Below are 19875 nucleotides of genomic sequence, written 5' to 3' on the forward strand. Positions count from 1 at the left end.
TCTGCCTGGCACAGAGCCTGGAATGTGATAGACATCTGTACGCGTGATGACTGACACTCTAACACCCCAGGAGCCGCAAGTGGTGGAGGGAACCTTCCTCTTTTCTCAATTGTGAGAGGAGTTTTCAGCTTGTCTTTCCTTTGTCCTCTCCCTTCCTCCTGCAGCACAGACCCACAGATGTCTCCTTATGTGGGCTTGTGACTGCTGCTGTCTGACTCCCAAAGATTTGGTCTCAATGAATTCAGCTCTGCTGTGAACAAAGAATTGCCTAGTGGTAGCATCAGAACAAAGGTTTGGGTGTGAGGGAGGTACTGTGTCTGTGGTCAAGGTATCCAGCTATGGCCACGTGAAACACCAGAAAAAGCTGTTCCACCACCACCCTGAGGAACAGTATTAGGATTCATGACTTACAACTGTAAACCCTTTGGGTATGACAGAGAAGGGGCTGACATAGCCTTAGACGAAGGGACAGGTGTCCAGTCAATCCTGGTAGGAGGAGGTCTAGTGGCTGTGTCGTGCTGTTTGCTGTCATCTTGGCATCTCTGTCCCCCCTCTTTCTGAAGTCTCCTCTGAATTGCTGAGGAGAAGCTGGGACTGCATTTCCCAGAATCCCCTTCCCTGGGGGGCTCTGGGTTAGAGTTAACAACGAGGGGTAAATAAAATCTGGAAAGTGGAAGAGGCTGTTTTTTCCTCCAGGTAGGCAGCTAGACACAGTTGTGTAAGTTAGAGACAGCTTCAGGTAAGTCTTTTGAGAATCATCTGTGTCACAGTCCAACACTCTTGGGACCCCCAGGGGCTTCCAGGCCAGCACGTGGGACCACCGCTACGATGCTTCAGGAAGCAGCTGGAGGTGACTTCCCTGCCCTTTTCATCGATGGTGTAAGCCTCCGTATCAAAGCCTTCGTTCTTGGAAGACACAGAGTGGCTTGTTTTCTGCAGAACTCTAACTGAAGAGGGGCCAAGCAGTTACAAGCACGAGGGAAGACCTTCAAAGACGAAACTTGATGTACGTGTAGACAAAAGTGTGGAAGGCCATGAAAGACGTAGCACCGAAAGAGGTGGAAGCTAAACTAATGAATAGCAAAGGACAAGTTAGGGAGGGGTTTGCAACCAGGTCAGGTCTCCGCAAAGGCCCCAACACTGCTCAAGCACTTGATTCGCCCCTGCTCTGTGCCCTGGGAGAGGTCGTGGAGATGCCAACCCTGTCATCTCCCCCACCCCCACCCCAGCCAAATCCAGCCGGTTCCCCTCCTTCTATAGGACACACCCTCACCCTACTTAGTGGTTCCACTTATTCTTCCAACCCTCATCCCAGTCCACACATGGGGAAATGTAAGGCAAAAGTAGTCCCCACAGTGGGAAAACTCTGAGGGGCTTCTGAGAGCTGGGTTTAGGAATGCACATGCCAACTTCTCTCTTAGTTTGCTCATTATCTTGGAGACTTGCCTTGAACTCCTGAACAAAACAGTGACTCCCTCCCAGGATTCCTGCATATTTTCTCCACAGTACTCATCGCACCTGACACATTTAATGCTTCTCTTCCCTCACAGTGGACATCACGCTCATTAGATATTTGACGAATGAATGAAGAATGACTCCATCTGGAAATGGAATCATCGGATGCCATCGACTGCTCTTAAAATATGCCTAAGACACAACAGGAAGCGAGTTAAGCCTTGGTCTCTGCCTCCAGGGACAGCGCTACATCATCGCTTTTGCAGTTGAAGTGCATCAGGCTTGGTTCATAAACTTCAGCTTGCAGTTCACCTTTTTCAAGTTTTCCACTTGTAAGGATTACAAGCAGGAGACCATGGATTTACAGCTCTCTAGACTGCTTCGAAACTTTGAAATCACTCCACCTCATTAAGTAATAATTAATGTCGTATCCCTAGTATATACTTTGTGTAGTTTTCAGCAATTTAACATAACACGTAGTAAGAACAACAGGAACAAAAATAACAGTCAAGAAAAGACTTTCAGTTCCTTTCACGGCTGCAACTCTACAATGCCTACATTTGGTAAGTAACAAATGACAATGCAAAATGTGTTTTATATCAGACAAGTTCATTTTAGACCAGTGAGAAGATCTTTTAGATTAATTTTCTTCTCGTGGGATTGGTAACAATAGTTCATAATGTGACATGAGTTCTTCAGCTGTGCCTTATATAATGGGTATATTTTTTCCTTAACGTTGTTCTGTCTTGAGCAAAGGAATATGCATGAGTCACATGAAATATGTATTGATTTAGAATGATCCTTTGAGTAAATCAGTTCAGGATAACTTGTACTGGTCATCTTGACCTGGCAACAGAAATATTTTGATTAAACTCTGTCTTCCTAAACAAGCAAGAGCAGTTGAGGTAAAAATAAGTAGGCCCTCAGCTCTTTAAACTGGTCTCAAAAATTAGAGTGAGAGTAAGGAGGAGTGGTGGGGAGAGGAAGACAGAGACAGAAAGAGGGAGAGAGAAACAAAGACAGAAAGAGAGAATGAGACAGAGAGAGAGAGGAGAGAGCCCCCTCGCTCCCACCATTTGATGAAACTACCTTAAGAAGAGGGACCAGTGAGAACGAAGCTCTAATTCTGATGGACTGATCTAGGGCAATGGTAGGTGACACCAGAAGGACCAAATCCTGGTGATGAGGTGGGACTTACTATTGGTATGTCTTGCCACACACCAGATCCCCTCAGGTTTCCCTAGACACAAGCCAGGGAGCCTCGGTCCAAGAGGGGACGGGGTTGAATGCCTGAGATCACAACACAGGGTGACCAGGGGCTGGAGCCACTCCCTTCTTTATCAATACCAACAACCACCTAATATGTGCTGGACTCTCTTCTCAGCGTGTTATAATGTATTGGCTCATTTTGTCTACATAGCAGCCCCATTAGTTAGGATTATCTACTGTTTAATAAATGAAGAAGCTAAGGCACAGAGTGGTTAAGAGCCTTGCCTGGGTATTTACTCAGTAAGTGAGAAAGTACCAGTGGATCTGAATCCCTGTTGTCTGGTTTGAAAGGCCAATCTTAATTTACCCTATTCTCTCCTCAAAGACATAGGCATCTTCATGATTCAAGAGTCTGATATTAAGAGTGCTTAAGTTAGCTGGGTCCAGGTGGATGAAAGACGGAATAGCTGCCTTGAATTCCTCCAGATATCTCATAGATACAACTGCAACGCAGTTTGTTGCACTAAGAGTCTAACTCAGTAGTTCTCAGCTAGGGACAATTTTATACACCTGCTCCTGGGGACATAGGACCATACTTGGAGACATTTTTGGTTGTCATAACTTGGTGAGGTGGGGGGAGGAATACTGCTGGGATCTAGTGGATAGAGGCTAGGGATGCTGCTAAACATCCTACAGTACACTGAACAGCTTCCTACAACAAAGAATTACCCAGCCCCAAACATCAACAGTGCTGAGGTTGAGAAATCCTAGAGCTAAATTGATTGATGTTACCCAGACACAGCCATGGAAATCAGCTATTTACAATCTCTCGCAACAAACTCAAAATCCCACAAGCTAAGCACTGGGCTTGGTCTTACTGTAAAAAACCTGTAAGACACTGTCTCTGCCCTCAAAGTAATTATACCAGCCACACGGAATCCTTGCCTTTACGATGGAGTATCCTAAACTTAGAGGAAAAACTGAACAAATTAAAGCAGAATAAATGCCCCTGTGTACCTGCTCTCTCTTTTTTTCACTTCCATCAAGACCACCATGAATTCCCTGACTGCTGCAATCTCAAAGTGGGCCATCTAAAACCACAGATTTGGCAGCATCTCTACTATCAGTAGAGATATGTGTCAGTGGTAATGAATTCTGATGGTTGACAGCCCAGAAGCCGAGCAGCTGTGGGTGTTGAAGAACTACCCTCTGCCAAGCAGGAGCAGCGCTCACCTCCCATCACCTCCCCCAGCCTCAGCCAATGACTGATAGGCAGGGGGACCTCTGCTTTAAAGGTGAACCACCTCTGTGGTGCTCCCTCTGCTCCAGAGCTTCCCGCTTGGATCAGAGACTATACTCTCAGTGTAGCTTTTCTCCTCTGACCTCTTCTACTTCCCTCACTCCCCTTTCTCCTGAGAGCACTCCACCCATCAACAACTTTAGCAAGAATCCTTGCCTCAGGCTCTGTTTCTGTTTAGGAAAGAGATTCAACCTCAGACACCACTTTTTAAAAAGTCCACTGCAAGTACAGATCAACAATGAACTCCTGAAAGGTACTGCTCTGATCTGAATTGTATCCCCTTAAAATCCATATGTTGAAATTCTAACCGCCATGTGATGGTGTAGGAAGTGGGGCCTTTGAGAGGTCATTAGGTCATGGAGCCCTCAAAAATGGGATTAGCTCCTTTAAAAAAGAGACCTCAGAGAGCTCTCTACCTCCTTTCACCATGTGAAGACACAGCAAGAAGATGCTGTCTATGAACCAGGAACAGGGTCCTCATCAGCACCTTGATCTTGAACTTCCAGCCTTTAGAACTGTGAGAAATAAGTTTTTGTTATTTACAACCCACCCAGCCTATGGTATTTTGTTATAGCGGCCCAGTTAGATTAAGACAAATACTCAAGGAATTTCCAGGGCTTTGATTTTCAAAAGAAAATCTGCCTTCTTCACTCTTTGCTTAGGACTGTCCTTAATTTTCCTTTCCCTTCAACTCCAACTTGAGACCCTTGGTAATACATATATATGACATATCAGAAAATGGAGATTATTAAGTGGAGTAAGGTCGAAGTCTCTTTTGAGGGTCCAGAAAATACTAGAGGACAGGAATTTGCATAGTCCAGTTTGTCTGGACAGATTTGTTTTAGACACGCATCATGGTTTGAACTATAAAAGAAGGGAGGAGACTCTGGTTCTTTCCCCTTCATTCTCAGAGCTCTGGATCCAGAGAGAACATCTATAGAAACAGTGGTTGCAGAACATAAATAGGGATGAAAATAGGAAGGGTAGGATGGGCAGGAAACCTGGGAAGGCAGAGAACAATCTAGGTGAGATTAGCACTTTCCATGGGGAATCTTTGTATAGTTTTCCTTTGGATAGGTGTAAAGCAAGACTAGGAAGGTCAATCAAGTACAGTTTTTCAGTTCTGGGTTGCTCTATAATTTTATTCCCTGATGAATCTAAAACCAAATCCTCTGGACAGATAAATGTCTGAACGTTGACAATGTTAAACATGTTACCTAAGGTATTCTAAGTTTTTCCAAGAGCACTGAAGGTAATCATTAATCTCATCCGTGCATATACATTATAAGCAATATATAGTCAGTCGATGTTGCTATCCTAATGGTTACATTTTAAGGCATCTCTAAACTGTATGAAAAAATTTCCAAAAGCTTTGCCTTGAAAAATTTTTTTTTTGTGGTACGCAGGCCTCTCACTATTGTGGCCTCTCCCGTTGCGGAGCACAAGCTCCGGACGCGCAGGCTCAGCGGCCATGGCTCACGGATCCAGCCGCTCCGCGGCATGTGGGATCCTCCCGGACCAGGGCACGAACCCGTGTCCTCTGCATCGGCAGGCGGACTCTCAACCACTGTGCCACCAGGGAAGCCCGAAAAACTATTTTAAAAGTAAAAATGTTAATACACTGTGTTTAGCTGTTATGCTAACTATAATGATGGTAATAGACTTATTAATGGCTTACAATATGACAGGTACAAAGATAAGCACTTGATATGAATGGTTTCGTTTAATTATCATAATAACCCATGAAATAGATCTCATCATCAGCCTCATTTTGCAGATGAGCTAACTTTCCTAGGAGCACATAGCTTTTAATAATGAAAACAAATGAGAACTCAGAATGTCTAGCCCAGACTCTTAACCACTGTGTTAGTTAACTGTTGCTGTGTAACAAATTACCACAAATTTAGAGGCTTAAAACAACACATATTAATGAGTTTACAGTTTCTGTAGGTCAGGAATCCAGACACAGCTTAGCTGGGTCCTCTGCTTCAGGGTCTCACCAGGCTGCAATACAGGTCTTGGCCAGGGCTGCAGTCTCAAGAGAGGCTCGACTGAGGAAAGATCTATTTTCAAGATCCGCCATGTGTTGGTAGAGCTCACCTTGTGGTTGTAGGACTGAGGTCCCTGTTCTCTGGCCAGCTGTCAGCTGGGAGCAACTCTCAGCTCCTAGAGGCCACCCCCCCTTTCTTTGCATAGGGGCTCCCTTCATAGACTGTCTCACAATATGGGAGCTTACTTCTTCAAAGTCAGTATAGGAGAGTCTCTCTAACTCCAGTCAGCTGAGACAGGCTTTTATATACCATAATATAAATAACCACAGAAGTAACATCCCACTACATTCGCCATATTCTGTTGGGTAAAAGCAAGTCACAGGTCTCACCTGCACTCAAGGGGAGGAAATTGCACAAAGGCATGAAAACCAGGAGGCAGGCATCACAGACTTCAGGGTCTTTCCACCACAACAACTAGCCAGGTAACAGACTGCAATCATGCTTGTGCCACTTTCCTGAATTTGACTCACTTTTTTTTTTTTTTTGCGGTACGCGGGCCTCTCACTGTCGTGGCCTCTCCCATTGCAGAGCACAGGCTCTGGACGCGCAGGCTCAGCAGCCATGGCTCACAGACCTAGCTGCTCCATGGCATGTGGGATCTTCCCGGACCGGGGCACGAATCCGTGTCCCCTGCATTGGCAGGCGGACTCTCAACCACTGCACCACCAGGGAAGCCCTTGACTCACTTTTAAAAATACTTTACAAAGAACTTTTATATCACAGCCATAAATTGTTTGCCATGAATAGAAGGCAAAACAGGTAAAATAAAGAAGATTTACACTGTACTGTGTATTCACCTGCACGCGCTCACTTAATCCTCACACAGTTCATGGTAAATAATACTATCCTCATTATTAAAAATGTGGAAGCTGAGATCCAGAGAAGTTTGAAAAACTGCTCAAGACCACTCAGCTAATAAGTAGTTGTGTCAAGATTCGAATCCATGGCTACTGGCAGCCAAAGTGCAAGGAAATACAGTCAAGATAGCACCCAATTTCATTAAGCACCCCGATTTTCCTGGTTCCCTTTCATAACTCCACTTGTGTCCTAACTTCTTCAACCCTGAGATTCTTTTTCTTTTTTAACATCTTTATTGGAGTATAATTGCTTTACAATGCTGTGTTAGTTTCTGCTGTGTAACAAAATGAGTTAGCTATATGCATACGTATATCCCCATATCTCCTCCCTCTGCGTCTCCCTCCCACCCTCCCTAACCCACCCCTCTAGGTGGACACAAAGCACTGAGCTGATCTCCCTGTGCTAGGCGGCTGCTTCCCACTAGCTATCTATTTTACATTTGGTAGTGTATATATGTCCCTGCCACTCTCTCACTTCGTCCCAGCTTACCCTTCTCCCTCCCCATGTGCTCAAGTCCATTCTCTACATCTGTGTCTTTATTCCTTCCTGTCCTCCCTTAGGTTCATCAGAACCATTTTTTTAAGATTCCATATATATGTGTTAGCATACGGTATTTGTTTTTCTCTTTCTTACTTCACTCTGTATGACAGACTCTAGGTCCATCCACCTCATTACAAATAACTCAGTTTCATTTCTTTTTATGGCTGAGTAATATTCCATTGTATATATATGTGCCACATCTTCTTTACTGAGATTCATTTTTAAATACCAGGAATCAACATGATATAAGGGTAAAGAGTAAGTAGGCTCAAGTTTTAATCTGGGCTTTATCTCTTACTGGCTTTGCCACCTGGGGCAAGTTACTGCTTTGCCTCAATTGTCTCACCTATAAAATGCAGGTGATAATAGTAAGTGATTCACGAAGGCAAGAGTGAGAATTTAATAATACTATTTTTTGTCATCATCTCAAAGAAAAATGTCCAAGATTCCCAACCCTGAGTGCTATGCATGTGAGATACTACAGTGAGATATTCCAATCCTTCTGAGAAACAAGTGAAAACACAAACAGGCTATTTTGAAACATTGCACTCTTTTGTGAATTTCTGTTTTTAAAGCTTACTATATTTTCTCTTTGGGGGGGGGGCAATGTCCTTGAGTAGGACTGAGAGGATGGGGTGTTATGCCCAAAGCAAAGGGTTGGCTTAAGCTAGGAGCACAGTCAGAACACCCTCAGCAGCAGGGGCACGGCTGCATTTGTGGACATAGACGCAGGCAGGTGGGTCCCTGCATGGGAGGAACTCGTGTCCATTCTTTTTTTATTGCTTTGAGGACGCTGCTCCAAAAATTCTTCCCTCACTTTTCCCCAACATCAAGTTTGCCTCACAAATTATTTCTATTAGCATGAAATCATGCAGTTATTTCTCCCATCTTACATAAAAAGAACACTTTCTTGACCCAAAGTCTTACACCAGTTATCACTCCATTTTTCTCTTTTCCTTTACAGTGAAACTCTGTGAAAGAGCTATTTCTATCTGCTGTCTCCACATTTTCCCCTCCCATTCTTGAACACATTTAGTCATGATTTGATTTCATTTCCTCCTCTCCATGGAAACTTCTCTTGCCCAGCTCCCCAGAGCCCTCCACATCGCTAAATTCAGTGACTAACTTTCAGTCTTCATCTTACTCACCCCGTCCAGTAGCAGCATCTGAAATAACTGCTCCTTCCCTCCTGAAACACTTCCCTCCAGGCACCACACCCTCTAGGTTTTCCAGCCCAGATCTCTGCCTGTCTTCCAGACTCTTCCCTCCTACTCAACATCTCTACCACCGGGACACCTCAAACTTAACACGTCTACAAGGGAACCCACTTCCCTCTGCTGCCCTGTAAAGGCAGGTCTTCTAACTCTTTATTTTTCTGTTTTTGGCCATGTCATGCAGCATGTGGGATCTTAGTTCCCCGATCAGGGATCCAAGTCACGCCCCCTGCACTGGAAGGGGGGGTTTGTAACCTCTGGACCACCAGGGAAGTCCCTCTTCCAGCTCTTTAAATGAACAGTGTATGACAGATGAATGGCCTGTGACTCCTTCACATCACTCATTCAATCTGTCTTCAGTTCCCATCGGCTCTACTTCCTACTCTTCTCAGCATCTCCTCTGCTGTGCGCTTGGCCAAGCCACCATCACCTCTCTCTTGGATTCTTGTGACAAATCTCCTAACTGACCTCTCTGCTTCTGCCCTCACCACCTCCCCACTTCCCACAGTCTACTATCACCAGGAAACCCCACTGACCCTAATAAAACAGAAACCAGATCTTATCATGCCTTGGCTCAAAACTGTCCGGTGATTTCCCATGTCATGCAGAGAAAAACTAAAGTTGCCCAGTGACCACTAAGACCTGATGTCATCTGGCTTCCGTTGCCTCTCTGATATAATTTCTCACTATTCTGTACTCTGCTCAGCCAACTCCTGTCATACTGGCCTCTTTACTGTTCCATAAACACACCAGGCATGCTCCTGACTCAGGGCCTTTGCACATGCTCTTCTTGTTCCCTGGGAAAGAGGCCCGCCTTTACCAACTTTCATAAAATTGTAAGCCCTTCTCGACACTTCCTGCTTTACTTTTTTCTCCTTAGCATTTATTGTTCTTCAATACAGATTTCCTCATTTAGTTTGTTCTTACGTTCCCACAGGGCAGGAATTTTTTTTTTTTTTTTTTTTTTGCGGTACGTGGGCCTCTCACTGTTGTGGCCTTTCCCGTTGCAGAGCACAGGCTCCAGATGTGCAGGCTCAGTGGCCATGGCTCACGGGCCCAGCCGCTCCGCGGCATGTGGGATCTTCCCGGACCGGGGCACGAACCCGTGTCCCCTGCATCGGCAGGCGGACTCTCAACCACTGCGCCACCAGGGAAGCCCGGCAGGAATTTTTTGTCTGTTTTATTCACTGCTGAGTTCTCAGTGCTTAAGGCAGTGCCTGGCAGAGAGTAAGTGTGTAATAAATATGTATTGAATGAAGTTAACTATCATCAAGATGGTATGATTTATATAAATACAGTTATTTGGTAAACAACTGATGATATGAGTTTTCCCCCATGTTCTGTGTGATTCTAAAGAGGAAGGGTGCTCCATTAATCTAACTGGTACTCATACATCCCAAATAATTCCAAAGTCATCCACGACCTGACCCTTTATATGAAGGAAGATATAAACCTCTTATTGATAATGATTTAAAAATAGGTACCAAAGAGTCAATGATGGACTTAAAATTAAAAATGAAAAAACAATATTTTTTATTTATAAATTCATCAAAAAGTGAATTTATAAATATGAGTTTACCTTTAAAGAAGGGAATCTCTTTAAACAGACAGACACTTAAGAAGAAAATCACTTGGATTTGATACTTTATTTGGGAACTCTGCTGTGAATTGCTTTCTCTGGGCTTATATGAAAGATGAGTTACAGAATATTAAAGACCCAGGGTGCTAAAACAAGCACTTACCCGCTGACTAATCAGGTGGGGGGCATAGTTTCCACGAAAGATGAAATTTGACTACATCCTCACTTTTATCATGAATTAAAGATTTTCCTGGCTGTGTTTCTTGACTTTCAATGTTAAAAGAGATAAAGATTCTCCTTCTATTAAACTGTTCAACTACAGAGCCTGTCTTTACCGATTTGGAAACAAAAGCTTCTAAGTCTGTGAAACATTTTCTGTAACTGTTGGACATCATGACACACAGGTAATGAAGACGATACTAATAATTCATATGACATACTTAGTGTTCATCACTGATTATACATCAGGTACATGTGGATTCACAGGAAGCCCCCTGGGTTTTCTTTTCTCTTTTCCACCTTGAACTACGTTCTGTGTTTTATGTATAAAAGGTGGAAGTAACTTCTGGAAGCTGAAATAGCTATTAAAATTGCTGTCTTTCTACTGAAACTGTTTATGAAAACACTAGATGTAAATAAAAGTGCTTCTGATGGGTTTTAAATCTAATTATACAACGGAGATACAGATTTACTGTTCATACAAGGGACATTTTATTTTAATTAGTGGTGACAGGGAAAATTAATTTAGCTATAATTTCCTGCTGCCTCTAAGCAAGGAAGGATGTGCAGAGATCCCCCGCTTCTTGCTGAACTGGCTGTGGCTGTGAGGACGCAAAGCAGAGCTCAGAGACAGAGTCAGAGTCAAACTGTGCCGCTTATGCAGAGTTTGGGCCACAGGGAAGAGCTGCTTAGGAAGAAGTTTCCAGAAAACCAAGCTGTTGGTAGTGGATAGAGGACTGTAGGGAAGCTGCCACCAAGAGAAGAACTTCTGGGGGGAAGGGAGAGAAAGAGATGCTTTGATAAGTTTTTATGAAGTTTTGCCATATGGTGATATTGCCCTTTTCCCAACTGCTATTTTTTCCAGTAAACATTAAAATAAATACCTAGGTATTAAAATTTGTTTTAAATTAGAACCAAACAAAATTATCTTGTATACCACTAAAATCATATGAGCTGAACATCTAACACACTATGGTCAACTCTGGACTACGCAGAACCAACTGCACACTAAAAGACAGAATAACCGTCCTCAGCTACCTGCTCTAATTCTGGCAGGTGAATACTGTAGTACAGATGATTTCTAGGAGACATACAGGAGATTTGTCATTTCTTTAGTAAAGTATTTTATTTGGAAAAGTATTAGGCTTTTTGAGTTTTAACTTGTAAGCCACAAAATGACATTGAAAAGACATACACAAAAGCCCCAGGAGTGGAGAGAATAGTTATGAAGCTCCAAATATAAATCTTTCATTAACTGAAGAAAGCTACCTAGTTTTGATGGGAATCAAAACTTTGACAGAGTCAGAACGGATCACACGAAGGACTTTCGTTATTTCAGATCATGTCGCGATACAGATCTTTTATTTCTTTACATAAAAATTCTGAAACTTAGAATAAAAGATGAAGAAAATATTTTTAGGGATAAAATATTAATGCACTATCAATGTTAAGAAAAGAATACACAACTGTCTCAATAGAAACTTAAAGAACAAGATTTATCAAAGGCATGTTCAGCGGGTATAGGAAAGATTTTCTGGAACCCCACAAAAGTGGAAAAAACAACATATTTAACTCCGTTTGTTGCTCTGGGGGAAACTCCAGCTGAAGCAGTCTTTTGAGCTATCTGCTTCCACTTTCCTGAGAATGAGAACCTGTTCCCTTAAGGCTATACTCATCTCACTGTTTTTCTAATTCTCTTTTTGGAGACTTCCAGAAAAATACTACTTCTGTTTTATAAATGCTCCAGAGTTGAGGCTAGTCTAACAGACCTGGAAACATCTTATTTATCTAAAATGTACCGAGATTAGCATGCAACCTTCACCGTATAAAGAAAAACATGGATGTCTGACTTCAAAGATCTATCCTTTAGCCTTGAAAAGCAGAATCAGAAGCAAACCCTTTTAATTGGCAACATGTTCTTCTGGACTATGGAAAGCTCCAGAAGCTGTGCACAGTGTTTAGGGAAAATCTGAGAAGAGCTACATAATCCAGCTAACAGGGCCAAGTTCTAGAAATGTGCACAGCGTTTCTGGGTACACAATAATCCCATTGTGGATTATTATCAGAGGCTTGGCTGGGCCTCTTGTACCATCCTCAAACTTCCCCTGCAGAGGAGAGAAGGGGAAGAGTAAACACTGATAAGGTAATCCTTGAGTTTGGGAACTTGATAAAAACAACCTGAATGTCTTTTAAAAACAGAATCACTCTGTAAGTCCCAGCTGTTTTTGGCCGGATCAGCCAGTCTCTTCTGCTGTGTGTGAGGGTACCCAAACCCATTATGTTTCCTGAAATGTAAAAAGAGCCTCTATGGTGGGGTGATTGCATTTTATCCGAAGTTTTCTTTAATCCATGCAAATAGAACCCGCCATTAACATCGAGAAGCAGTAGATGTAGGAAATCAGGTAAATTATAACACTTTGAAACAATCCATTTAATTTGAATATTTTGATTTTTACGGAATCTTTTGGCATCAAAGTGCTCTCAAAGGCAAACTGTGCTGCGAAAATCTAATTGCTAGAACATTCTCCACACACTGCAGATTGGCAAACCCTCAGCAAATGAAACATTCAGTTAACATAATGACTGCTTATTTTTTAATTGTCTCCCAATATGAATAGATGTATATTTATATTTTTTCTCATCCAAGCAAACTATTTACCTCTTTCTCCATTTGTAATCCTTCTGCTCTAATATTTCTTTCAAATATTTCTCTCTTTTCCATCTGGGGGTTGGATTTTCTGTACACAAGAATGTAGTCAATCCGACACTTTCCATCTCTGAAGTAAAGTCCATTTGATTTGTTTTTTTCTGGTACTGTCTGCACACAAAGAGAAAGGGACCAGTTTAAGACACTCAAAATTGAGCCTTGGGTGAGTAATATTAAAGAACAATTAAAACTAAATGCATTTCCTTGTGTTTTATCAAAATTACACTTTTATTAATGAAAATGTAAACAAGAGGAAACAAAATAAAAATTGAAAAAGCAGTCCAATGGGCAAAACTTAAGACACCTAACAATAGCAAATGTTGGCAAGGATGTGGAGCAACTGAGAATTCTCATATTCTACAGGTGAGAGTGAAAACGGATATATTTACTCTGGAAAACACACCAGCATCATCTTGTAAAATTGAACATTTACATAACATATATCCCTACAGAAATTCCTGGTAAAGCAACTAGGAAACATGTATATGAATGTTCACAGCAGCGTTATTCATAAGAGAAAAAAATTTAAACATAGGAATCAGTGCAAATCAATGAAGAGGCAAATAGATAAATAGACTGTAGAACAGTGATACAGTGGAATATTATACAGCAGTGAAAACGAACTACTGATGCATCTAATAGTAAGCAAAAATCTTAAGAACAATATTGACAGAAAAAAGCAAGTCACAAAAGACTTTATACTGCATGATACCATTTTTTATAAAGCACAAAATAAAATCAATGTAAAATAAGTTGTTAAGGCTACTTATATATGCATGGTAAAACCATTTTTAGAGCAAGAGAATAAAAACCACAAAAATTCAGGAAGACAGTCCATCCGGGAGGAGAGAAGGATGGGACCACAAGTGGTCTGATGGTTTTAGTAATACTTTAGTTCAGGGTTTCTCAAATTTTTTTCCCACAATAAGAAAAGTATTTTTCTTGTGATATTTGTGTATACAGTTGTGAACAACAATGGGGTTAAATCCACTTGTAACTTATAGTCATAGTGGGGCCTCCATATCCACAGTTCCTCGGCATCACGGATTCAACCAACCACATACCACGTAGTAATGTAGTGTCTACTATTGAAAAACATCCATGTATAGGCGGACCCACACAGTTCAAACCTACGTCATTCAAGGGTCAACCGTACGCATAAACACACAAAAAACTGGAGGACACGGTACACATCAGTTTCCAAATAGTAGTAAGAAGAAGGAACACATGCCAGACCTCCAAGGCCACTGCTAGAATCCATACTCATGCACAAGTGACATGCATGCAACCTCATCCAAAACGAAAATCTCAGTCAGGAGTGATGGAAATAACACGTCTCATAGCTGGTGTAGGTATTTATAATTGATGACCAATCCTCACTGACGAGTTTTGGCTTCTGCCTTAAGAAGCACTCAGAAGTCTAGCCAAATAAACACTTTCTTAACAATCACCTGCCAGGGAAGGGAACCATCCTGTAGATTTAACACATTAGCGCCTATCTGCAAAACCAGCCAAGGCTGCAAGAGGAGAGTTAGCAAAGCCCTAACCTACCTGAGACTGTTTCATCATCTATAAATTAAGGGGGTTACACTAGCTGCTTTTTGAGGTGCCTCTCAAGGTCCTTGCTTTATGCCACATTATGGCATCCAAAGTTTCTGTGTGAAGAGATGATGACAGAATGAGTTTTTTCTTACAAAAAACAAAAACAAAAAAACCCACACATAGATAAGTAGCATATGGTATTTATAGAGAGGACTGGGAAGCTTGGTAGAAGTAAACAATTTTCCCTGGTCAAAGGTGTTATCCTTTCACTAGTTAACAGCCTCTGGAATAATAAAAACGTTAAGAACACACAATAAATTAGTTGACTCTGATCTGTGCTCCTATCACCTAAACCTAGTGCATATACAAAGGAGATATTAAACTCCACTGAGACACAGCTGAGCAACAGTGAATGCCTTTAACAAAATACTTATTTTTCCCCCCAAAATGACACATGAACAGATGGGTCTATTTACAATTGCAATGAGTTCCCAGATTACAGAGGCAAATGGAGACTCAGAGAGGCTTCAGACAACCCAACACCTACTGAGGTCTGGTCCACTCTGTGTCACTGTTCTACATGCTGGGAGATTTCAACAGAAATTGATTTCGTTTCAATTTTACAAGATTTTCAACATCCTTGTAAAGCTAACTTTTTACTAGCTAGCGACACCCAGAACGTAGATCATTTTAAAATGATGGGTGGTTTTAAGAATCTTCTCTATAAAAACAAAATGCCTTTAGGTATAAGGTAAGTGCATGATCCACTGAAAGTTTGTTTTGAGAGTAAGTAGATTTCAGATCCCAGAAATGCGCTAGACTCCTAGAGGACATCACAGGATTACAAGACCTGGTCCTTTTTTTCCTCAGGAACCCACAGTTCAATGAGATGATGACTTTAAACAATCTACTGCATTATGCTTCTCAGGTTCCTGCCTGGATCAAGAACCGTGTTTTTAAGAAATCGCACACTCTTACCTCTCCCCCTGCTTCCAATCTGCTAGCATCATCTGAAGTACTGGTCAGGTTTCCAGGGTGAAGGAGAGAATCATCATCTTTGCAAGGACTGTTGACAGCTTCCAATTCATCAAAAAGAATATTGACATCCTTGGCCACTAGAAGCAAAGTAAATACAAGTCGGGGTAAGAATCTGGGATCTTAAAAGCAATACTAAAAGTAAAGACATCTCCGGACTTCACTGGTGGTGCAGCAGTTAAGAATCTGCCTGCCAATGCAAGGGACAGGGGTTTGAGCCCTGGTCCGGGAAGATCCCGTATGCCGTGGAGCAACTAAGCCCACGTGCCACAACTACAGAGCCTGCACTCTAGAGCCCGCGCGTCACAACTACTGAGGCTGCATGCCACAGCTACTGAAGTCCGCATGCCTAGAGCCCGTGCTCTGCAATGAGAAGCCACCACAATGAAAAGCCTGCGCACTGCAACAAAGAGTAGCCCCCGCTCGCCACAACTAGAGAAAGCCCGTGCACGGCAATGAAGACCCAACACAGCCAAAAATAAAAATTAATTTTAAAAAATTAAGGCACTTAAAAAAAAAAAGTAAAGACATCTCCCTTTGGCTTCATATTTTTTGTTTCAATAACCCCTTGAATGACAGGTATATTATTTCCTAAGAGAAACGGATGTCAGATGTAAAACATGTTTGACCAAACAGTGTCTTCATTAGGCAAGATGGACAACGTGAAGCAAGGTATCTTCATAGTGTAAATATAACTTGTCTTCCAAGATAACAGGAGGCGTTGTGTTTGTTTAGCTTTCCTTCATATAGTTGTTTAGCATAAGGTTCTTTAAGGCTTCTAAGAACTCATTTTATGTTGGAGATGACCTATATTTTAAAAATTTTTTGTTTTTATTTAAATGCCATACAACTTGCTAAGTGAACCCGTAAATGTGCTACTTGCATAGTTCAGTAAGAACTGTGATTTTATTTCTCCTTTGTTACTTCTTTAAGGCCTAACAGAGAAAAGCTGATGCACTAATAAAGTGTGCAGTTAGGTTTTTTGCCTTTCTTCTTCCTCTAATCATGAATTGGAATTGCGAATTGAGCTACTCAGGAACTCTCCCAAAAGACGCTTGATGCTAATATGTCAACAGATAAAGTACTGTATATGGAGTCGTAAGTACAGAATACCACACTCAAATGCACACAGTGTTGCAGTACACCAGATAGCAAAGTTCAGCACTAGTGGATGGGAAAATATAATGCCAGGTATGGGCTCCTTCGTTATGTTTTATTGAAGTACAGTTGATTGACAATGTTTCAGGTGTACAGGAAGAAGGTACATTTATATATATATTCTTTTTCAGATTCTTTTCCATTATAGGTTATTACAAGATACTGAATATAGTTCCCTATGTTATACAGTAGGTCCCTGTTGTTTATCTATTTTTATATATAGTAGTGTATACCTGTTAATCCCCAATTCACAATTTATCCTTCCCCCTCTTTTGCCTTTGGTGACCGTATGTTTGTTTTCTATGTCTGCGAGTCTATTTCTGTTTTGTAAATATGTTCAGTTGTATCATATTTTAGATTCCATGTAAGTTAAATATGATATTTGGCTTTCTCTCTCTGACTTCACTTAGTATCATAATCTCTAGGTCCATCCATGTTGCTGCAAATGGCATTATTTCATTCTTTTTTATGGATGAGTAATATTCCATTGTATACATGTATCACATCTTCTTTATCCATTCATCTGCCAATAGACATTTAGGTTGCTTCCATGTCTTGGCTATTGTAAACAGTGCTACTATGAACATTGGAGTGTATGTATCTTTTTGAATTAGAGTTTTCTCCAGATGTATGCCCAGGATTGGCACTGCAGAATCATTTTTACTTTTTTAAGGAAAACTCCATTCTATTCTCCATAGCGGCTGCACCAATTTACATTCCCACCAACAGTGTAGGAGGATTCCCTTTTCTCCACATCTTCTCCAGCATTTATTATTTGTAGACTTGTTTTTTTTTTTTCTTCGGTACGTGGGCCTCTCACTGTTGCAGCCTCTCCTGTTGCGAAGCACAGGCTCCAGACGTGCAGGCTCAGCGGCCATGGCTCATGTGGGATCTTCCTGGACTGGGGCACGAACCCACGTCCCCTGCATCAGCAGGCGGACTCTCAACCACTGCACCACCACGGAAGCCTTATTTGTAGACTTTTTGATGATGGCCATTCTGACTGGTGTGAGGTGATACCTCATTATAGTTTTGATTTGCATTTCTCTAGTAATTAGTGATGTTGAGCATCTTTTCATGTGCCTGTTGGCCATCTGTATGTCTCCTTTGGAGTAATGTCTATTTAGGTATTCTGCCCATTTTTTGATTGGGTTGTTTGGGTTTTGTTTTGTTTTTTGATACTGAGCTGTATAAGTTGTTTGTGTATTTTGGAAATTAAGCCCTTGTCAGTCGCATTGTTTGCAAATATTTTCTCTCAGTCTGTAGGTTGTCTTCTTGTTTTGTTTATGGTGTCCTTTGCTGTGCAAAAGCTTTTAAGTTAAATTAGGTCCCAGTTGTTTATTTTTGCTTTGGGGGCCCCTTCTTTATTGACTCAAATTATATGCCAACATTGAAGTTCACTTTTTTCTTTGATGCTTTAAAAACAGCTAAGGATTTTTAACCTATGAGAAGCTGCTGACCAGTATCATTTATAGGAATTTGAGTTCTATTTACCCAAGCATACAAAAGAGTATTCATTCTTTCACCTAAAAAAATTTTAGAGGTGCGCACACTATGTGTCAGGCACCGAGCTGTGCAGTGACTGTACTTTGGTGAATAAAAGTGATGTGTCTTCCTGCCCTTCTGGTAATAACAAAGCAAATAATCAAAGAAATGTGAAGTGTGCTGAGTGCTATAAAGAACAGAGTCTAGATAGAGAGAGAATATAGATATAGAGAGAATAATGATCATGTACTTAGACGGGGTGACCAGGATCTAAAGCTGTATCCAAGTGTGTGATTTTGGGCAATTCATTTAACGGCAAGTTTTTCATTTGTAAAATAAAACAGGCATGGGAATAAAATGAACATTTATTGCTTACTGTGATAGGCTGAATCCGGACCCCAAAGGGGACCTAATCCCTGGAACGTGTGAATGTGTTACCTTATATGGGAAAAGGGACTTCATCGATTTGATTAAGTCAAGGATCTTAAAATGGGGAGATTATCCAGGATTACATGAGTAGGCCAATGTAATTACAAGAGAGGCAGGAAGGTCAGAATGAGAGAGAGAGAGAGACACTGGAAGATGCTATGCTGCTGGCTTTGAAAATAGAGGACAAGGTCACAAGTCAAGGAATCTAGAAGATAGAAAAGGCAAGAAAGCAGATTCTCCCCTAGAGCCTCTAGAAGGAACACAGTCTTACTGACACCTTGAGGATGTCTGACCTTCAGAACTGTAAGATAATAAATCTGTGCTGTTTTAAGTTACTAAGTTTGTGGTAATTTGTTACAGCAGCAAGAAGTAACTAATACACTTACTAGAGGTTTTTAGGCTCTGAGGCTACCAAGGAAAAACATCATAATCTTTTCATACAGTCAAGGTTTAGGAGTATCTACACTGGGCCAGGCACTGTGCCAGGTGATCAAGAAGAAGCACTAACACTTTTGAGGAAGTACAGTATGCTGTGGGAGATGTCCAAGTCAAAGACAACTTCCCTGACCACCCTATGTAAAGAAGCTGCCCCTCACCCAATTACTCTCCATCTCCTCCTCTCACTGCTCATTTCCTTCACAGCATGTATCATAGGCTGTAATTATTTATTCATTTGTTTACTTGTATGCTGGATGTCTACCCTATTAGAATATAAGTTCCATAAGGGCAGGGACACTGTCTGTCTTGACTGGTGTACAGAGGTCCAGGCATGGAGTAAGCCCTCAACTCATATTTGTTGAATAACAGAATGACCTCGAAGTGGTCACTGTCTAATGATGTGTAAGAGTCCTATTTTCTCCACTGTTCTACGGCTCTGGGACCTTGCATATACATTTCTCCAAACACAGTTATTATTCACAAGCCAGGAGCTCCAGAGTTTCAAGTAGATACTGGTTAAATTTTCAGATAGTGATGACTTTCTAAGTAGATATCGGTTATATGTGAACAATGGGGTAAAAATATTCTTTTAACAACATCAGAAGACCTGCGTACTATTTTCCAAACTCTACCGCTTAGCGGTGTGAATTTGTGTT

General features: G+C 41.5%; 1 protein-coding gene across 1 annotated transcript in view; it reads right to left on the minus strand.

Moving 5' to 3' along the window:
* Window positions 1–19875, minus strand: part of ANO4 (anoctamin 4) — a 354975-nt gene that overhangs the window by 177905 nt on the left and 157195 nt on the right. The window contains exons 3-4 of the mRNA XM_065888413.1: window positions 15653–15789; window positions 13085–13243 (exon numbers count right to left, since the gene is read on the minus strand). Coding sequence (XP_065744485.1) covers window positions 13085–13243; window positions 15653–15789 — 296 coding nt within the window. The remainder of the gene's footprint in view (window positions 1–13084; window positions 13244–15652; window positions 15790–19875) is intronic.

Source organism: Phocoena phocoena, chromosome 11 (genome assembly GCF_963924675.1).
Source record: "Phocoena phocoena chromosome 11, mPhoPho1.1, whole genome shotgun sequence".
NCBI lineage: Eukaryota > Metazoa > Chordata > Mammalia > Artiodactyla > Phocoenidae > Phocoena > Phocoena phocoena.